General features: G+C 36.6%; 1 protein-coding gene across 5 annotated transcripts in view; it reads right to left on the bottom strand.

The window, feature by feature from the left end:
* Orp8 (Oxysterol-binding protein-related protein 8) overlaps positions 1-18,351 on the bottom strand; it is a 179,645-nt gene that overhangs the window by 84,079 nt on the left and 77,215 nt on the right. The window contains exon 1 of one of the 5 annotated variants that reach the window (XM_067760498.1): positions 11,614-11,689. The exons of 3 other annotated variants lie outside the window; for them this stretch is intronic. In XM_067760498.1, the coding sequence (XP_067616599.1) occupies positions 11,614-11,638 (25 nt within the window). In that variant the 5' untranslated portion in view covers positions 11,639-11,689. Of the gene's footprint in view, positions 1-11,390; positions 11,462-11,613; positions 11,690-18,351 lie in introns of those variants that run through there. One more of the 5 variants, XM_067760499.1, reaches the window with a different exon arrangement.

The following is an 18,351-nucleotide window of genomic DNA, read 5'->3' as shown; positions in this document are numbered from 1 at the left end:
GAAATGCTGAGTAGGTAATTTTTGCTAAATGGTCACAAACCTGGACACCTTAGCAAACATCTGCTTAATCTAGCGCCTCCTACAAGAGGGTTAAGGGAATATATCCATAAGCACTATGATGAGATCCGACAATTTTAATGTGGAACCTACGCCTCTAACAGCAATCTCCCTATAGTCCGCCCCTATTGAAACTTCCAGTTTCCTTAAGCTTCCATTAGACGATTTTGATGACAATTTGTGAGTGGTCGCGCCCACTGAGTGGGACGAAGCACTGTTAACACAACAACAACAACTGTGAAGTACGGCGGTCTTCAAACAAATTATGGAATAATGACATCTGATATATAATTTCACGAAATATTTAGTTAAAAATTAATAGCTACAGGTTTTGGCATTTACAAAATTCCTGTCACTACTTATACTACTTAAAGTACTTTTCTAATACAATTTTCGCATAAGCGCATTGAATTATTCCCCGCTTCCTTGCTCGTAAAAGCAGCCCATCGTGATTTTTAAATTTGGAAGTGTCAGAGCTCTCCTCTTATTAGAGAGCGAACCTGTAGTAATTAAGCCATTATTTTATTCTCATTATTTTTCGAAGAAGTTTAAAATTTAATTAAGGTATAGTAAACTGTTCAGCACAACCAGCGAGTGGTTGTGCTTTTCTCTGATCCATTCGCTATCTTTTGTTTGTTTACCTAGCTGTCTAAATTTATGTTTTGATATTTTTATACCGAGCTCTACTTGTACGCAGGGTATTATAACTTTGATTGGATAACGGTTGGTTGTACAGGTATAAAGGAATCGAGATAGATATAGACTTCCATATATCAAAATCATCAGTATCGAAAAAAATTTGATTGAGCCATGTCCGTCCGTCCGTCCGTCTGTCCGTTAATACGATAACTTGAGTAAATATTGAGATATGTTTAACGATTTCACCAAATTTTGTACACGAGCTTATCTGAGCCCAAAATAGATTGTGGTATTTCAAATGAGCGTAATTGGATGATAACCACGCCCACTTTTTATATATATAACATTTGGGAAAACACAAAAAACCTGATTATTTAGTAAATAATACACCTAGAATGTTGAAATTTGACGTGTGGACTGATATTGACACTTGATAAAAATTAAAAAAAAAATTTAAATGGGCGTGGAACCGCCCACTTGTGATAAAATCAATTTTACAAATATTAATCATAAATCAAAAATCGTTAATCCTATCGTAACAAAATTCGGCAGAGGTTGCCTTTACTATTAGGAATGCTTTGAAGAAAAACTAACGAAATCGGTTAAGGACCACGCCCACTTTTATATAAATGATTTTTAAAAGGGGCGTAGACGGATAAAATAAGCTATATCTTTGCAAAAAAGAGCTTTATATCAATGGTATTTCATTTACCAATTGAATTTATAACAATAAATAGAAAAAACTTCACATTTGACACAATGGGCGTGGCATAGCCCCTTTTATGACTAAGCAATTTTCTATGTTTCGGGAACCATAATTCGAAGAAAAATTAACGGATCGTAATAAAATTGGGTACAAAAGTTTTCCCTGTAGCAGGAAATATTTCTAGAAAAAATGGACGAGATCGGTTAAGGACCACGCCCACTTTTATATAAATTACTTTTAAAAGGGTCGTAGGCAAAAATAATAAGTTAAATCTTAGCGAAAAATAGTTTTGTACCAATCGTATTTATATTGTTCTGTTATATCTTTATTTTAAAATAAACAGTAGGGAAATCACCATATTTGAAGGAAAACTGCATTATTACCCGCTCAATGTCATTTGGTGTTAGCCTCTGTATCCTTTTTGCTTCTTTTAAACGAAAATTAGTTCAGAATAGAACCATATGTATATGTATTATTGCGCAGCCTTGTAACACTATTAAGCACACAAAACAAACAACAACAGCATTTCAAGTGTACAGCTGGGTATGTAATGTTCGGTTTTACCCGAACGTAGACTTCCTTACTTCTTTATTTTCCTCTTTTGCGTGTTTATCTTATGTCGCCCATTCACTTGCAACCCAAATGACGAAAAATAAGTACATAAATGTAGACAAACAAGTGAAAATATAGCTAATTAATTGGCTAATTTTCGAGGTAGCACATATGATAGATATTTCTCATATCTGGACACTTTTTGTGTGCAAATTTTTTGTATGCAAATTCACTCTATGGATATTACAATTGGCGTAGGATGAAAATGAAATTAATCGCAGAGCCGGATACATAAAGACTGAAAATTCAGAAGTAAACAATTTTATGAAAATTTATCTGTCGGCTTATTATTAGTGATTTATTGTATTAACTAAGGATTGGTAGTAATTTCAAAGTAAAACCTTTCTAAGCCAGTCCTTTAGTCTTCCGCTAGTGAAATAGCTATCCGCGCTCACTTCAAAACTTCACATATATCATTATTATATTTCGTTTAGTGGTCACTGAATAGGCAGAGTAAGAACATTGAAGGAGCATATTGTTTACTTACGCATTTCAAAAAACAAATTTTGCAAAAAAAAAAACTCTTAAGCGCAGAATGTTTTACTTGATTCATGGTTGCAATATATTTTGTTTTTTTTTTCTTAGACTATTAATTTTTTATTACGAATTATTTTTTGATTTATTAATAAACATGCGGGCATATGTCTTGCCTCGTTGCTCGTTTATCAATGACTAAACCACTACCACTACGATGATTTTACTTCAGAAAACAGACACAGTCTCAACTTTGGTGACCACTTCATTAGGGTTAAAACTCGAAATTTAACAGAAGTATTGGAAACATGCATACACTTTTATTTTGGCATTCTATAAGTGACATTAAAGCCACAATAAATCAAGGGTGAGCGTCTTATGATATTCATTGGACTTCAAGGATGTTTGTTCTTTTTTTTTTTAAGTTTAAAACGATGAATTTCATTAATGTTACAACGCGAAAAGCGGCCAAGTGCGAAATTTGAGTTTGCTTCATTTATCACTAACACAAGATTTTTGGAGAATGAGTTACCAGTATGAGTTGAGCTCATCTTTGACTCTCAAAGGCACACGCGCGATTTATTCTGACTTTTAATGCTACCTATACTATGCCAAATTTTTATTTAAAATTTCAGGGGCCAGAAATTGTATATTTAGTTTGGCACAAATCTCAACATTATAAATCTTTAAAGGAGAAGAGATAGACCCATTAATCAGTATATCGAAATGGTCAAGATTATGAGCTGAGTTGATTTAGACATGTCCGTTTGTTTATTTGAATGCATAGTAGTCTCATTTTTTGATATTATGCAATTGTGGGAACCCACCGCATCGCACCACTATAGCATATATCTCCTCCCTCGACTTCTCCTAAAAGTGCGTTTTTGCCATATCTTCTTCAGTTTAGCAGCTAGCATCTTCAACTTTCATCAGATGCTTACATATGTAGCATAGATTGACCGTCAAGATCGAATCTATATATAACATATATCCAATACAACCGTTTGTTCATCAGATAAAAGGGTTTCCGTAATTTCCAACTCTCTGCAATTTCACTTGATGCTTAGAAACATATATGGCGCACAGAGTTGTATCAAAAGATCGTCAAGATCGGTAACATATATAATATATTCAATCGTTTGTTCCAAAGCTATCTCATGTACTCAGTGAACACGAACTGCGAAACTTTGTCTGATTATTACCAGTCAATTATTTATTTGGTATTTATCGAAAAAGTCGCCTTTCTCTGTTTTCTATTTATTTTATTCGAGTTTTCAGAATTTGGTCATATAATTGTTGAGCTACATTTATGAAAGGTATGAGATCTTCGGCACCGTCTCTACTTGTTTTCAATGTTCGTGCCTAGCAAAATGTGTATTTTTACTGCCAAAAAAGAAATGTTGCTTGTAGAAAATGTGTTTTAAAATACAAAACCTTATCTAGAAAACTTGTTCAAATACTTTTTTACAAGAAACTAGTATACCAGGCAGACGTTGTCAAGCTCGAAAACTGGCATCCCAACAAACATAAAACAAACAAAATTCTCTCCAACTTACAGTTTAGAGTACTCAAGTTGATATCAAACATCATTCTCAAATTATTATCCAACCTTTGAGAACTGTATTGTTCAAGTTTATAGCTCTCAAGTTAATACCCAACATCATTCTATGACTTTCTCGAGCCTTTGGGAAATTTGGAGTTGATCTCCTCAAAAAAAGAAAGACTGGTATTTATATGTATGTATATGCAAATAAAAACATATGGTTAGCTTAATGTGAAAATGTGATATGTCACTTTTTTTGAAAAATTGTATTTTAATGCTGTTTTAAAACTGAATTCAAAATACATCGATCACAAAAAAAAAATTAAATTTTTCATTTTTACGTGCTGTGGGCAATGATGTGTAAATGTGCTAAGTCAACCTGTCAATAATATCAATCTGAATTTCTAGTCATTTCTTTGTTCGCGCAACTTATTTATTTATTTAATTCATTCAGTCTAAAAGTACATGCTTTGTTGTTGTTGTTGTATTAATAATAAAGACACTCCCCGAAGGCTTTGGGGCCCTTTGCCGGATATAGATCCGATACGTTCCGAAAACAAAGCATTATTAAGGTACTACTAGCTCGACCATCTCAGGAACGATTTATATGATCACATTAAACCTTCTAGGCCATACCGCCCTCCCCGCCCCCTAGTTCCATCAGGACCTTGGGTCGCCAGAGCCTCGGCTGTCAATGAAACAGGATTCGCCACGGTTAGGTGACAATCGGGTTAGTGAAGCTATGTATATACTGTGCTGGAAACCCCTTGAGAGGGTTGCGAACACAACCCCTTGAAATAAGATTTACCCAATTGAGACATGCTTTTGGTGTATGATAAATACTTTGCGCTGACTATAATCTACTTCAATTCTTACATGTCGATAACTACATGCTTTCTTACAGACTAGTTAAAAATAGAAAATAATTCAATCTTAAACTTATATAACTGTTATTAAAATTAATAACACTACTGAATCGATTTGCTTGATGTATAGTCCTAGTTATAGGTTCATTTATAGCATAATTCGATTTATGAGTTATTTCGATAAATAATCTATTATGCCGAAGATCACGCAGTGGAATATATGGAATCATATATGTAATACTCCTATGTTGCTAATAGAAAATGGTCGCAATGTGTTTTGGATGCGAAATCAATGCAAGACAGCCTATAAAATTTTTGTGATTGTAGCAGCATAAGTGTGACAAGGAAAAACTTAAATTTTGGTACATTCGATTATTGAATACAAAAACAAAAACATGTAAACAGCAATATATCGGCACTCTGACGTTGGGGAATGTACTTAGCTTTTTGTAGCAATATAGAAGTATTACATTTATGTATGGAATGAACAAAGTAGATAAATCAGAGCAATTCGTGCTAAAGTTTATTACATTATAGGCAAGCATGGGTGAGATTCAAGTTGTTTTGTCATGCAAAGCCTGAAGACCAAGCAATTTGAGACTGCTGGTATATGATGGGAGGCCGTCTGGCCAGTGAAGCATACGTAAAGCAATTTTGTAAACATCTTTGGAACTTTCTCAATTTTATAGGAGTGAGATTCATAGAAAGGATTCCATATTATTGAGCAATATTCAACACCACTTCTGACCAAGGATATATAAAGTACCTTCAACGTCATAGGGTCCTTAAAATCACTGGTGTTACGTCTACTGAACCCAACCATTGCAACAAATTTTGAAACAACGAAATCAATGTGACTATTAAAAGAGAGTTTGGAGTCAAAAATTACACCGAAGTCTTTACTCTCTTTACAACGATTAAGAGATTTAGCATTTAGTTTGTAGATAAAGTATGTAGCAGTTGTATTTATGGAATAAGACACAACACAGCATTTGTTTGAATTTAAAAATAAGTTATTGTCTACGCACCATCCGGCAAAAGAGTCCAGATCAGAATCGTTAGAAATAAAATAAATAAATAAATGTAAGGCGCGATAACCTCCGAATATATTTTAGGCCGAGCTTCTCTTCCAATTTATGTCGCGCTCGTTTTTATACTCAGTTGAGCAGAGCTCACAGAGTATATTAACTTTGATTGGATAACGGTTGGTTGTACAGTATAAAGGAATCGAGATAGATATAGACTTCCATATATCAAAATCATCAGTATCGAAAAAAAATTTGATTGAGCCATGTCCGTCCGTCCGTCCGTCCGTTAACACGATAACTTGAGTAAATTTTGAGGTATCTTGACGAAATTTGGTATGTAGGTTCCTGGGCACTCACCTCAGATCGCTATTTCAAATGAACGATATCGGACTATAAGCACGCCCACTTTTTCGATATCGAAAATTTCGAAAAATCGAAAAAGTGCGATAATTCATTACCAAAGACGGATAAAGTGATGAAGCTTGGTAGGTGGGTTGAACTTATGACGCAGAATAGAAAATAAGTAAAATTTTGGACAATGGGCGTGGCACCGCCCACTTTTAAAAGAAGGTAATTTAGAAGTTTTGCAAGCTGTAATTTGGCAGTCGTTGAAGATATCATGATGAAATTTGGCAGGAACGTTACTTGTATTACTATATGTATGCTTTATAAAAATTAGCAAAATCGGAGAACGACCACGCCCACTTTAAAAAAAAAATTTTTTTAAAGTGAAATTTTTACAAAAAATTTAATATCTTTACAGTATATAAGTAAATTATGTCAACATTCAACTCCAGTAATGATATGGTGCAACAAAATACAAAAACAAAAGAAAATTTCAAAATGGGCGTGGCTCCGCCCTTTTTCATTTGATTTGTCTAGGATACATTTAATGCCATAAGTCGAACAAATATTTACCAATGCTTGTGAAATTTGGCAGGCGCTTAGATTTTAGGACGATAACTGTTTTCTGTGAAAATTGGCGAAATCGGTTGAAGCCACGCCCAGTTTTTATACACAGTCGACCGTCTGTCCTTCCGCTCGGTCGTTACCTCGATAACTTGAGCAAAAATCGATATATCTTTACTAAACTCAGTTCACATAATTATCTGAACACACTTTGTATTGGTATAAAAATGGCCGAAATCCGACTATGACCACGCCCACTTTTTCGATTTCGAAAATTACGAAAAATGAAAAAAATGCCATAATTCTATACCAAATACGAAAAAGGGATGAAACATGGTAATTTCATTGGTTTATTGACGCAAAATATAACTTTAGAAAAAAACTTTGTAAAATGGGTGTGACAGCTACCATATTAAGTAGAAGAAAATGAAAAAGTTCTGCAGGGCGAAATCGAAAGCCCTTGGAATCATTGCAGGAATACTGTTCGTGGTATTACATATATAAATAAATTAGCGGTACCCGACAGATGATGTTCTGGGTCACCCTGGTCCACCTTTTGGTCTAAATCTCGAAAACGCCTTCACATATACAACTACCACCACTCCCTTTTAAAATCGTTATTAATACCTTTAATTTGACACTCATATTGTACAAACACATTATAGAGTCACCCCTGGTCCACCTTTATGGCGATATATCGAAAAGGCGTCCACCTATAGAACTAAGGCCCACTCCCTTTTAAAATACTCATTAACACCTTTCATTTGATACCCATATCGTACAAACAAATTCTAGAGTCACCCCTGGTCCACCTTTATATCGATATTTCGAAAAGGCGTCCACCCATAGAACTAAGGCCCACTCCCTTTTAAAATCCTCATTAACACCTTTCGTTTGATACCCATATTGTATAGACGCATTCTAGAGTCATCCCTGGTCCACCTTTATGGCGATATCTCGCAAATGCGTACACCTATAAAACTAAAGCCCACTCCCTTTTAAAATACTCATTAACACCTTTCATTTGATACCCATATCGTACAAATAAATTCTAGAGTCACCCCTGGCCCACCTTTATATCGATATTTCGAAAAGGCGTCCACCCATAGAACTAAGGCCCACTCCCTTTTAAAATACCCATTAACACCTTTCGTTTGATACCCATATTGTATAAACGCATTTTAGAGTCATCCCTGGTCCACCTCTATGGCGATATCTCGAAAAGGCGTCCACCTATAGAACTAAGGCCCACTCCCTTTTAAAATACTCATTAACACCTTTCATTTGATACCCATATCGTACAAACAAATTCTAGAGTCACCCATGGTCCACCTTTATATCGATATTTCGAAAAGGCGTCCACCCATAGAACTAAGGCCCACTCCCTTTTAAAATACTCATTAACACCTTTCATTTGATACCCATATCGTACAAACAAATTCTAGTGTGACCCCTGGTCCACCTTTATGGCGATATCTCGAAAAGGCGTCCACCTATTGAACTAAGGCCAACTCCCTTTTAAAATACTCATTAACACCTTTCATTTGATACCCATATCGTACAAACAAATTCTAGAGTCACCCCTGGTCCACCTTTATATCCCTGGTCCACCTTATACCCACCTTGATACCCATATCAATAAAGCGATGAGGTTTATTCTTAAGAAAAAATACGATACTCCGACAAGAGAAATGCTAAATGAATTGCAATGGCTTAGTGTAGAACAGCGGATCCTTTTCTTTGTGATGATTTTTATTTTTAATATTAAAAAGGGTAATCTGCCGGAGTATTTGAGCAACAATATTGTATATCAAAGATACGTTCACAATATTAATACGAGAAATAAAAATAGCTTCAGACTTCAGCTCTTTACAACGGAAAGAGGACAGCTTAACTTGCTTTATAAAGGTCTAAAAAGATTTAATGAACTTCCTGTAGAAATTAGAAACTGTAAAGACTTAAATATGTTTAAAAATAAATTATACTTATATTGTCGCACAACTGTGATACGATAGAGATTTCATATTAAATGTGATAAGTTTATATGTTGTAAATCTAGGCACAAAAGCTGTAATAATAATAATAATAAATAAATAAATAAATAAATAAATAAAATTTGTTCTGCGGATATTCGAAATTCCAGGTATGGAAGAAGCTATACGATAAACTGCCATCACACGAAAATACTCAAGATCACATTAAATGTTATATTCAATGGCGATCTTTACAGAATCTAATTCAAAAGGAGGCTACAATTGATACATTTATCAATGAACAGCTAATCACTGAAACTCAAAAGTGGAAAGACATTTTATATAGAATTTTGGACACTATTTTATTTTTGGGTGAAAGAGGCCTAACTTCAAAGGTGAAAATATATACATATCTTGGTGAAAGGAACGATGGAAATTTTTTGGGCATCTAAGATCTCATAAGCTAATATGATCCGATACTTAGAGATCATTTGGAGAAAGTTAGAATCTCACAACAGCAGCACAAACGTTTGCAAGTTCACTATCTTTCCCCAGACATTCAGAACGAATTTTTAGAAATGTGTGCAAAGCACGTGAGGGAAAATATTTTAGATCAAGAAAAGAAAGCCAAGTATTTTGCTATTATCGTTGATGCTATGTCTTATGCTAGTCACGTTGACTACGTTCATTTTGCGCTAACTCCATTTCAATTCGAAAGCAACAAATTTTACAATTCAAGAACTGTTTTTGGCTTTCGTGAATTGTAACCAAAAAAATGGTCACCAAATCGCTGATCTAGTTTGCCATACTTGATTGAAGATTGTTGTGCACAAGGGTACGATAACGACGCCAATATGAAAGGAGCTTGCAACGGAGCACTACGTCACATTCTCGACAAAAACTCGAATGCTGATTACTCGCCTTGTGCAACCCACAGTCTCAATTTATGTGGTGTTGATGCTGAAGAATGTTGTACGGCTGCAATTACTTTCTTCGGAGTTATATTTTACTATTTTCAGCAGCACTCCACAACGATGGGACATCCTAAAAAAAATTTACCGAGCTCTCTTCATAGTTTTTCAGACAAAAGCCAAATTTGACTGCACAAGCATACGGAGATGCTGTCCTCAATTTAATTCAAAATACTGACTACCATTAATGAAAGCAACGTGGTCCTCCAAGCTAGAGACGCCTCCATAGATGTTGAGGTCCGACATCTAGATGCCTTATTAGCTGATTTGAAGTTGATAAGGAACCAATGGGAAACAATTTTAAACGACGTTCTGAAGATAATTTAAATGAGATGATTACGGATGATTCAGAGTTTGATTTTAAAAACAATACATTCCTGGTGATCGTTGATTTAATCACTGGCATTACTGAACGATTTGCAGCTATGAGAAATTCGAGCGAGACGTTTTCCTTTTTGTGGCAATTTGAAGACATGGATGAAACTACGGTTCGGGCGAGCGCAGCAAAATGTGTCGAAAAATACAAGTCGGATATTTCCCAAAACTTAGAGTGCGAAATAATTCACTTGAAACACATTTACGAAGCAAATTTTGATAAAAATCTGTCACCATTGGAATTGCTAAATACCATCCATGTTCAAAATCTGTATACCATTTTCCCCAAAATTTGTGTTGCTTTACGTATCTTTGGCACTATACCTGTCACTGTAGCTAGTGCAGAACGTTCTTTAGCGTCCTTTCAAGAATCAAACACTTTCATAGATCGTGTTCATCTCAAGAGCGAGTTTCAGGACTTGCCACTCTTTGTGTTGAATCCGTTTTGGCAAGACAGTTAAATTTTGATATTAGTATAAAAAATTTTGCAGCAAAAAAACCAAGAGAAGCCACTTTTTTTTATCCGAACCTTCTATATTGAATAATTAAAATTTATAATCATCATCAAATTTATCAGAAATGTATTAAAATGTTACCAAAAACTAAAATAGATTATTTGAAACAATATGTGGCTGTTAAGAGACAATTTTATATCTACGTTACAATAAAATAGTATAAAGAGTAAATGTTCTGTGTTAATTTTATTGTCAGCTCTTAGTCCAAAAATCATTTAGTTGACGTGACAAAATTTTTTTTGATGTAATCCATCAATAATGACTCATGAATGAGACGTCATTAATTCAAGTTAATCAAAAGTATTAGTGGATTTTTTATAGAGGCCCGTAATTTGTTGTCCCGGGCCCGGATTTTCTCTCTACGGCCCTGATCTACATATATGGTCCCAGGGCATATGGGAATAGAGAGGAATGAAAAAGCGGATGACCTAGCTAAAAAGAACGTATCCCTCGTAGTTTGCCCCGCAAAGGTCCCAACAACATTTAGCGAGATTACGGGAAGGCGATAGTTGCACATGATCGGCCAAACCGGAATGTCGTGGACCCAAGCGAGGGACTGCAAAGTTTCGTAGATCATATGCGGGTCTTACAACCTGGTTTTAGGTACTGGTTTTTGATAGGGGGTTTCAGTTTGGTCGGAAAACAAACTTCTGGTAACACTATGGACTCATTCAGTCTATGTTGGTCCCTCATGGACCGGTCAGTTTAACCTACCTACCTACCTTTGATTATTTAACTTTTGATCTACTCTCTTGCAACGGTAAAATAAGCAGCTACTGCAGTACACTCGCGCATGATATCAATCTATTACGTGCAGATGACGCGGCGTATACGTTACCAAGATCTCGAACGTGTTACGTATACGACGAGTGTCACGCACAAGCAGCAGAGGCAGAAATTACGAATTCGTTTTTGTCGCGTAATGCACCGCTTACTTTCACTTACTTGTAAAAAATTTCATTCTCCTCATTTAATTGGCCACTTCTGCGATAGGGTGACACATTTGCAAACATTTCCTTATGTCATGCATTTTTAAGTGGCATGTGCGACGACGAAGCAAGTTTAATAAATGTTTATGAGCTTTGAATAGTTAGAGGTACAAATAAAAATGAATCACTGTTTTGAAACTATTTAAAAAAATATATTTCTCACGCACGAAACAACATGCCAGAGAATATAAAAAAAGGCACGTACAGAGCTTCGTTAATATAAACAACGAATATAATGACGATATCACAAACAAAAGTTACTATTTTGCGTATAATTTATGAAGACAACGATACAAATGAGAGTACCGGATAGTGACTGAAATACACGTCGAACGAATAATTGTTAGAATAATAAGAGCAGGAACTACGTAAAAGCGCGATAATAAATTTCTCAACGATCATCAAACATAAGTATAACAAGTAAGGAAGGCTAAGTTCGGGTGTAACCGAACATAACATACTCAGTTGAGAGCTATGGAGACAAAATAAGGAAAATCAATTTGGGGTAACCCTGGAATGTGGTTGTATAACATGTGTATCAAATGAAAGGTATTAAAGAGTATTTTAAGAGAGAGTAGGCCATAGTTCTATGGATGAACGCCATTTAGGGATATCGCCATAAAGGTGGACCAGGGCTGACTCTAGAATTTGTTTGTACGATATGAGTATCAAATGAAAGGTGTTACTGAGCATTTTAAGAGGGAGTGGGCCTTAGGTCCATCGGTGGACGCCTTTTCGAGATGTCCCCATTAAGGTGGACCAGGGGTGATTCTAGAATGTGTTTGTACGATATGGGAATCAAATGAAAGGTGTTACTGAGCATTTTAAGAGGGAGTGGGCATTAGGTCTATAGGTGGACGCCTTTTCGAGATATCGCTATTAGGGTTGGCCAGGGGTGACTTTAGAATGTTTGTACGGTATGGGTATCAAACGAAAGGTGTTACTGAGCATTTTAAGAGGGAGTGGGCATGAGGTCTATAGGTGGACGCCTTTTCGAGATATCGTCATTAGGGTGGGCCAGGGGTGACTCTAGAATGTGTTTGTACGATATGTGCATCAAACGAAAGGTGTTACTGAGCATTTTAAGAGGGAGTGAGCATTAGGTCTATAGGTGGACGCCCTTTCGAGATATCGCCATTAGGGTGGGCCAGGGGTGACTCTAGAATGTTTGTACGATATGGGTATCAAACGAAAGGTGTTACTGGGAATTTTAAGAGGGAGTGGGCATTAGGTCTATAGGTGGACGCCTTTTCGAGATATCGCCATTAGGGTGGGCCAGGGGTGACTCTAGAATGTGTTTGTACGATATGGGTATCAAATGAAAGGTGGTAAGGAGTATTTTAAAAGGGAGTAATCCTTAGTTCTATAAGTGGACGCCTTTTCGAGATATCGCCATAAAGGTGGACCAAGGGTGACTCTAGAATGTTTGTACGATATGGGTATCAAACGAAAGGTGTTACTGAGCATTTTAAGAGGGAGTGGGCATTAGGTCTATAGGTGGACGCCTTTTCGAGATATCGCCATTAGGGTAGGCCAGGGTGACTCTAGAATGTGTTTGTACGATATGGGTATCAAATGAAAGGTGGTAATGAGTATTTTAAAAGGGAGTAATCCTTAGTTCTATAGGTGGACGCCTTTTCGAGATATCGCCATAAAGGTGGACCAAGGGTGACTCTAGAATGTTTGTACGGTATGGGTATCAAACGAAAGGTGTTACTGAGCATTTTAAGAGGGAGTGGGCATTAGGTCTATAGGTGGACGCCTTTTCGAGATATCGCCATTAGGGTGGGCCAGGGTGACTCTAGCATGTGTTTGTACGATATGGGTATCAAATGAAAGGTGGTAATGAGTATTTTAAAAGAGAGTAATCCTTAGTTCTATAGGTGGACGCCTTTTCGAGATATCGCCATTAGGGTGGGCCAGGTGTGACTCTAGAATGTTTGTACGATATGGGTATCAAACGAAAGGTGTTACTGAGCATGTTAAGAGGGAGTGGGCATTAGGTCTATAGGTGGACGCCTTTTCGAGATATCGCCATTAGGGTGGGACAGGGGTGACTCTAGAATGTTTGTACGATATGGGTATCAAACGAAAGGCGTTACTGAGCATTTTAAGAGGGAGTGGACATTAGGTCTATAGGTGGACGCCCTTTCGAGATATCGCCATTAGGGTGGGCCAGGGGTGACTCTAGAATGTTTGTACGATATGGGTATCAAACGAATGGTGTTACTGAGCATTTTAAGAGGGAGTGGACATTAGGTCTATAGGTGGGACGCCTTTTCGAGATATCGCCATTAGGGTGGGCCAGGGTGACTCTAGAATGTGTTTGTACGATATGGGTATCAAATGAAAGGTGGTAATGAGTATTTTAAAAGGGAGTAATCCTTAGTTCTATAGGTGGACGCCTTTTCGAAATATCGCCATTAGGGTGGGCCAGGTGTGACTCTAGAATGTTTGTACGATATGGGTATCAAACGAAAGGTGTTACTGAGCATTTTAAGAGGGAGTGGGCATTAGGTCTATAGGTGGACGCCTTTTCGAGATATCGCCATTAGGGTGGGCCAGGGGTGACTCTAGAATGTTTGTACGATATGGGTATCAAACGAAAGGTGTTACTGAGCATTTTAAGAGGGAGTGGACACTAGGTCTATAGGTGGACGCCTTTTCGAGATATCGCCATTAGGGTGGGCCAGGGGTGACTCTAGAATGTTTGTACGATATGGGTATCAAACGAAAGGTGTTACTGAGCATTTTAAGAGGGAGTGGGCATTAGGTCTATAGGTGGATGCCTTTTCGAGATATCGCCATTAGGGTGGGACAGGGGTGACTCTGGTATGTTTTTGTACGATATGGATATCAAATTAAAGGTATTAATGAGGGTTTTAAAAGCGAGTGGCCCTTAGATGTATATGTGAAGGCGTTCTCGCGATATCGACCAAAATGTGGACCAGGTGATCCAGAAAATCACCTGTCGGGTACTGCTAATTTATTTATATATGCAATACCACTAACAGTATTCCTGCCAAGATTCCAAGGGCTGTTGATTTCGCCTTGTAGAACTTTTTCATTTTCTTCTACTTAATATGGTAGGTGTCACACCCATTTTACAAAGTTTTTTCCAAAGTTATATTTTGCGTCAATAAACCAATCCAGTTACCATGTTTCATCCCTTTTTTCGTATTTGGTATAGAATTATGGCATTTTTTTCATTTTTCGTAATTTTCGATATCGATAAAGTGGGCGTGGTTATGGTCAGATTTCGCCCATTTTTTATACCAAGAAAAAGTGAGTTCAGGTAAGTACGTGGGCTAAGTTTAGTAAAGATATATCGGATTTTGCTCAAGTTATTGTGTTAACGGCCGAGCGGAAGGACAGACGGTGGACTGTGTATAAAAACTGGGCGTGGCTTCCACCGATTTCGCCCATTTTCACAGAGAACAGTTACCGTCATAGAATCTATGCTCCTACCAAATTTGAGAAGGATTGGTAAATTTTTGTTCGACTTATGGCAATAAAAGTATTCTAGACAAACTAAATGAAAATGGGCGGAGCCACGCCCATTTTGAAATTTTCTTTTATTTTTGTATTTTGTTGCATCATATCATTACTGGAGTTGAATTTTGACTTAATTTACTTATATACAGTAAAGATATTAAATTTTTTGTTAAAATTTGAATTTAAAAAAATTTTTTTTTAAAAAGTGGGCGTGTTCCTCATCCAATTTTGCTAATTTTTATTTAGCACATATAAAGTAATAGTAGTAACGTTCCTGCCAAATTTCATCATGATATCTTCAACGACTGCCAAATTACAGCTTGCAAAACTTTTAAATTACCTTCTTGTAAAAGTGGGCGGTGCCACGCCCATTGTCCAAAATCTTACGAATTTTCTATTCTGCGTTACAAATTCAACCCATCTACCAAGTTTCGTCGCTTTATCTGTCTTTTGTAATGAATTATCGCACTTTTTCGGTTTTTCGAAATTTTCGATATCGAAAAAGTGGGCGTGGTTATAGTCCGATATCGTTCATTTTAAATAGCGATCTGAGATAAGTGCTCAGGAACCTACATACCAAATTTCATCAAGATACCTCAAAATTTACTCTAGTTATCGTGTTAACGGACGGACGGACGGACATGGCTCAATCAAATTTTTTTTCGATCCTGATTATTTTGATATATGGAAGTCTATATCTATCTCGATTCCTTTATATATGTACAACCAACCGTTATCCAATCAAACTTAATATACTCTGTGAGCTCTGCTCAACTGAGTATAAAAATATGTATGTATGTGCATAGTCAGCGACAAAAAGATAGCACACCCGGCTTGGTATATTTATATTTTTCGGTTACACTAGAATTGAGCAAAAGTTAACTCTCGAAAAAGTTAAACGCTATTAAACGAATTTGAGCGTCCACGTAAACCCAAAAAAAGGATTTGGCAACAAAGTCGAAAAAATAATCGCAAACACTCATAATGATATTTAATATACCCAACTTACGTCTGTTAACTACTATATTTTCTAAATTTGAGAGAGTGCTTAACTGGTCACAGATTCTGCAAGGCCCACTTGAAGCGTCTCTATATAATCGGAAGCAGACTCATGTCCATGTAACGAAGGAGAACCACAGCCAAACAGTCACTTAATTTACTCGTGTCCCCGGTACCAACACGTATACAAAATGCATGAAACCGTTTGCGAGGAGTTCAACACCCAACCATACAACTTAACAGAAATATCACGTCTGTATCCATTTGCAGACAGTAATTTTTGAACTACATATCATATAATATACACACACATACGTTAATATTAAGTATGCTATGGCAATTTTATTTCCAAAGTTATGTACATATAAAAATACGAGGAAAGAAATAGTACATTTCCTAGAAGCGCGGCTAGCCTACACCTATCCTATCCTGGAAAAACTCCTCACTAAGCCTTTGACTTTTCCCACAGAAAGCAACTATTTGTTTTTACCTCTCCTTTTCTCTGCAATGCCCACTTCATCGATCTCTTTTCCTCTTCAAGCACTAACATAATAAAACTGATACCACGTACAAAATCTCAAGCACAATATGCTCTAAGGTCGGTCTCTAATCAAATTTCCGGGAAAAAGGTTACCTCATAAAAATATCTAGAATTGTTAAACATCCTATCAACTTTCAATCAAATTACTTACTTACTTAAAAGGCGCGTAATCGTTTAAACGGTTATGGCCGTCCAACAAGGCTTCTTCGCTCTGCCAACTGGCGCCCATCGGTCATACCAAGGGAGTTTAAATCATTTTCCACCAGGTCCTTCCAGCAGAGTGGGGTTCCGATAAACACTTTCTTAGGCGGAGCTTCATGTTTCATTCGCAAACATGACCTAGCCAGAGTAGCCGCTACGTTTTTATTCGCTACACTATGTTGATGTCTGCGTAAAGCTCTTATAGCTCATCATTAAATCTTCTTCGGTACTCGCCATCACCAACGCGTAGAGGTCCATAAATCTTTCGAAGAACTTTTCTCGCCAACACTCCCAGAGCCGCTTCATCTGATGTTGTTATGCTCCATGGTTCTGCATATCAATCAAGTTGGATAAATATGTTCGGCTATTAAAATGTTTTATCGTTTTGGAGTTGCCAAAAAAATGTTTGTCTATGCACATCCTCGAATGGCAAGCCAAGAGTTAACGAAGCTTTTTACAATCCAACGAATATTTTGACATATTTTAAATACGTACAAACAAACATTCATTCTTATATAAGAAATGACCTAACCCAGATATGCTATCATGTTGTCGCACACTGTATCTGTAGAGCTCAGTATTCAATCAGTGATGCCACCGTCACCATCGCCAAATAAACAATGCCAACAATGTGCGCTTAATATGAATAGCAAACCAAAAGAAAAAAAATTTCTCCTGGTGTGAGTAAGCCGCAAGAGTCAACGAATTGGTCTAGTTGAGAAAAGTACGAGCTAAGTATGTGATATGAAAAGATAATAGAAAACAATCACCAAAAGAACGAACAGTAAACACGTGTAGAGGTATGAACGATCGGCTAATTCAAAAATGCCAACAAGTAAATAAAAATTCTTTGAAAAAGAAACTAATAATAAAAACACCAAAACGTTTAAAATGTTAATTGCATTTGAATATGAAAATTTTGGTTGCCGGTAAACAATTAAAGCTCCCGCTAAGCAAAGCCAAAATGCTGTGCTGCTTTTTAATGGTTTGTACAAAGCATTTGCGTGTGTTTGTAATAAATGCTTTTAAAACAGTTTTGATATCACTGGAGTACACACATATTACAGTGACTTGCCGTTATAATAGAGCGGCGGGAGGTTTATTGTGATGGGATTGAATGAGCTCATACTGATAACAACAAAAAATGACACTGAAGATGGCACAACGCCGATAATAGTTTACCTTCAACTCAAATTTGACAAAGTATGGCGGAAAATTGTTCCAATATATATAAAATGCTGATTCCTTTAATGATTAAACCTCACTATATTATCTTATGTTATTTAAATGAATCGAGCTACTCGAAAACCTCGACATGCTCCAGTTCAAGCTCGACAAATTTCGAGTAATATGCACTGAGCAGTTGTGCGAGTACGTCAGCTCTAGTTAAGACCTCTCATCAAGATTTTCTGCATACGCCAGCGATTGTCCTCTTTTATAATATATTGTATCATCGCG

The sequence above is a fragment of the Eurosta solidaginis genome, chromosome 1 (assembly GCF_040869045.1).
Source record: "Eurosta solidaginis isolate ZX-2024a chromosome 1, ASM4086904v1, whole genome shotgun sequence".
NCBI classification, from domain to species: Eukaryota; Metazoa; Arthropoda; class Insecta; order Diptera; family Tephritidae; genus Eurosta; species Eurosta solidaginis.
The sequence above is the reverse complement of the archived record's forward strand: the minus strand, read 5'-3'. Positions and strand labels throughout refer to the sequence as shown.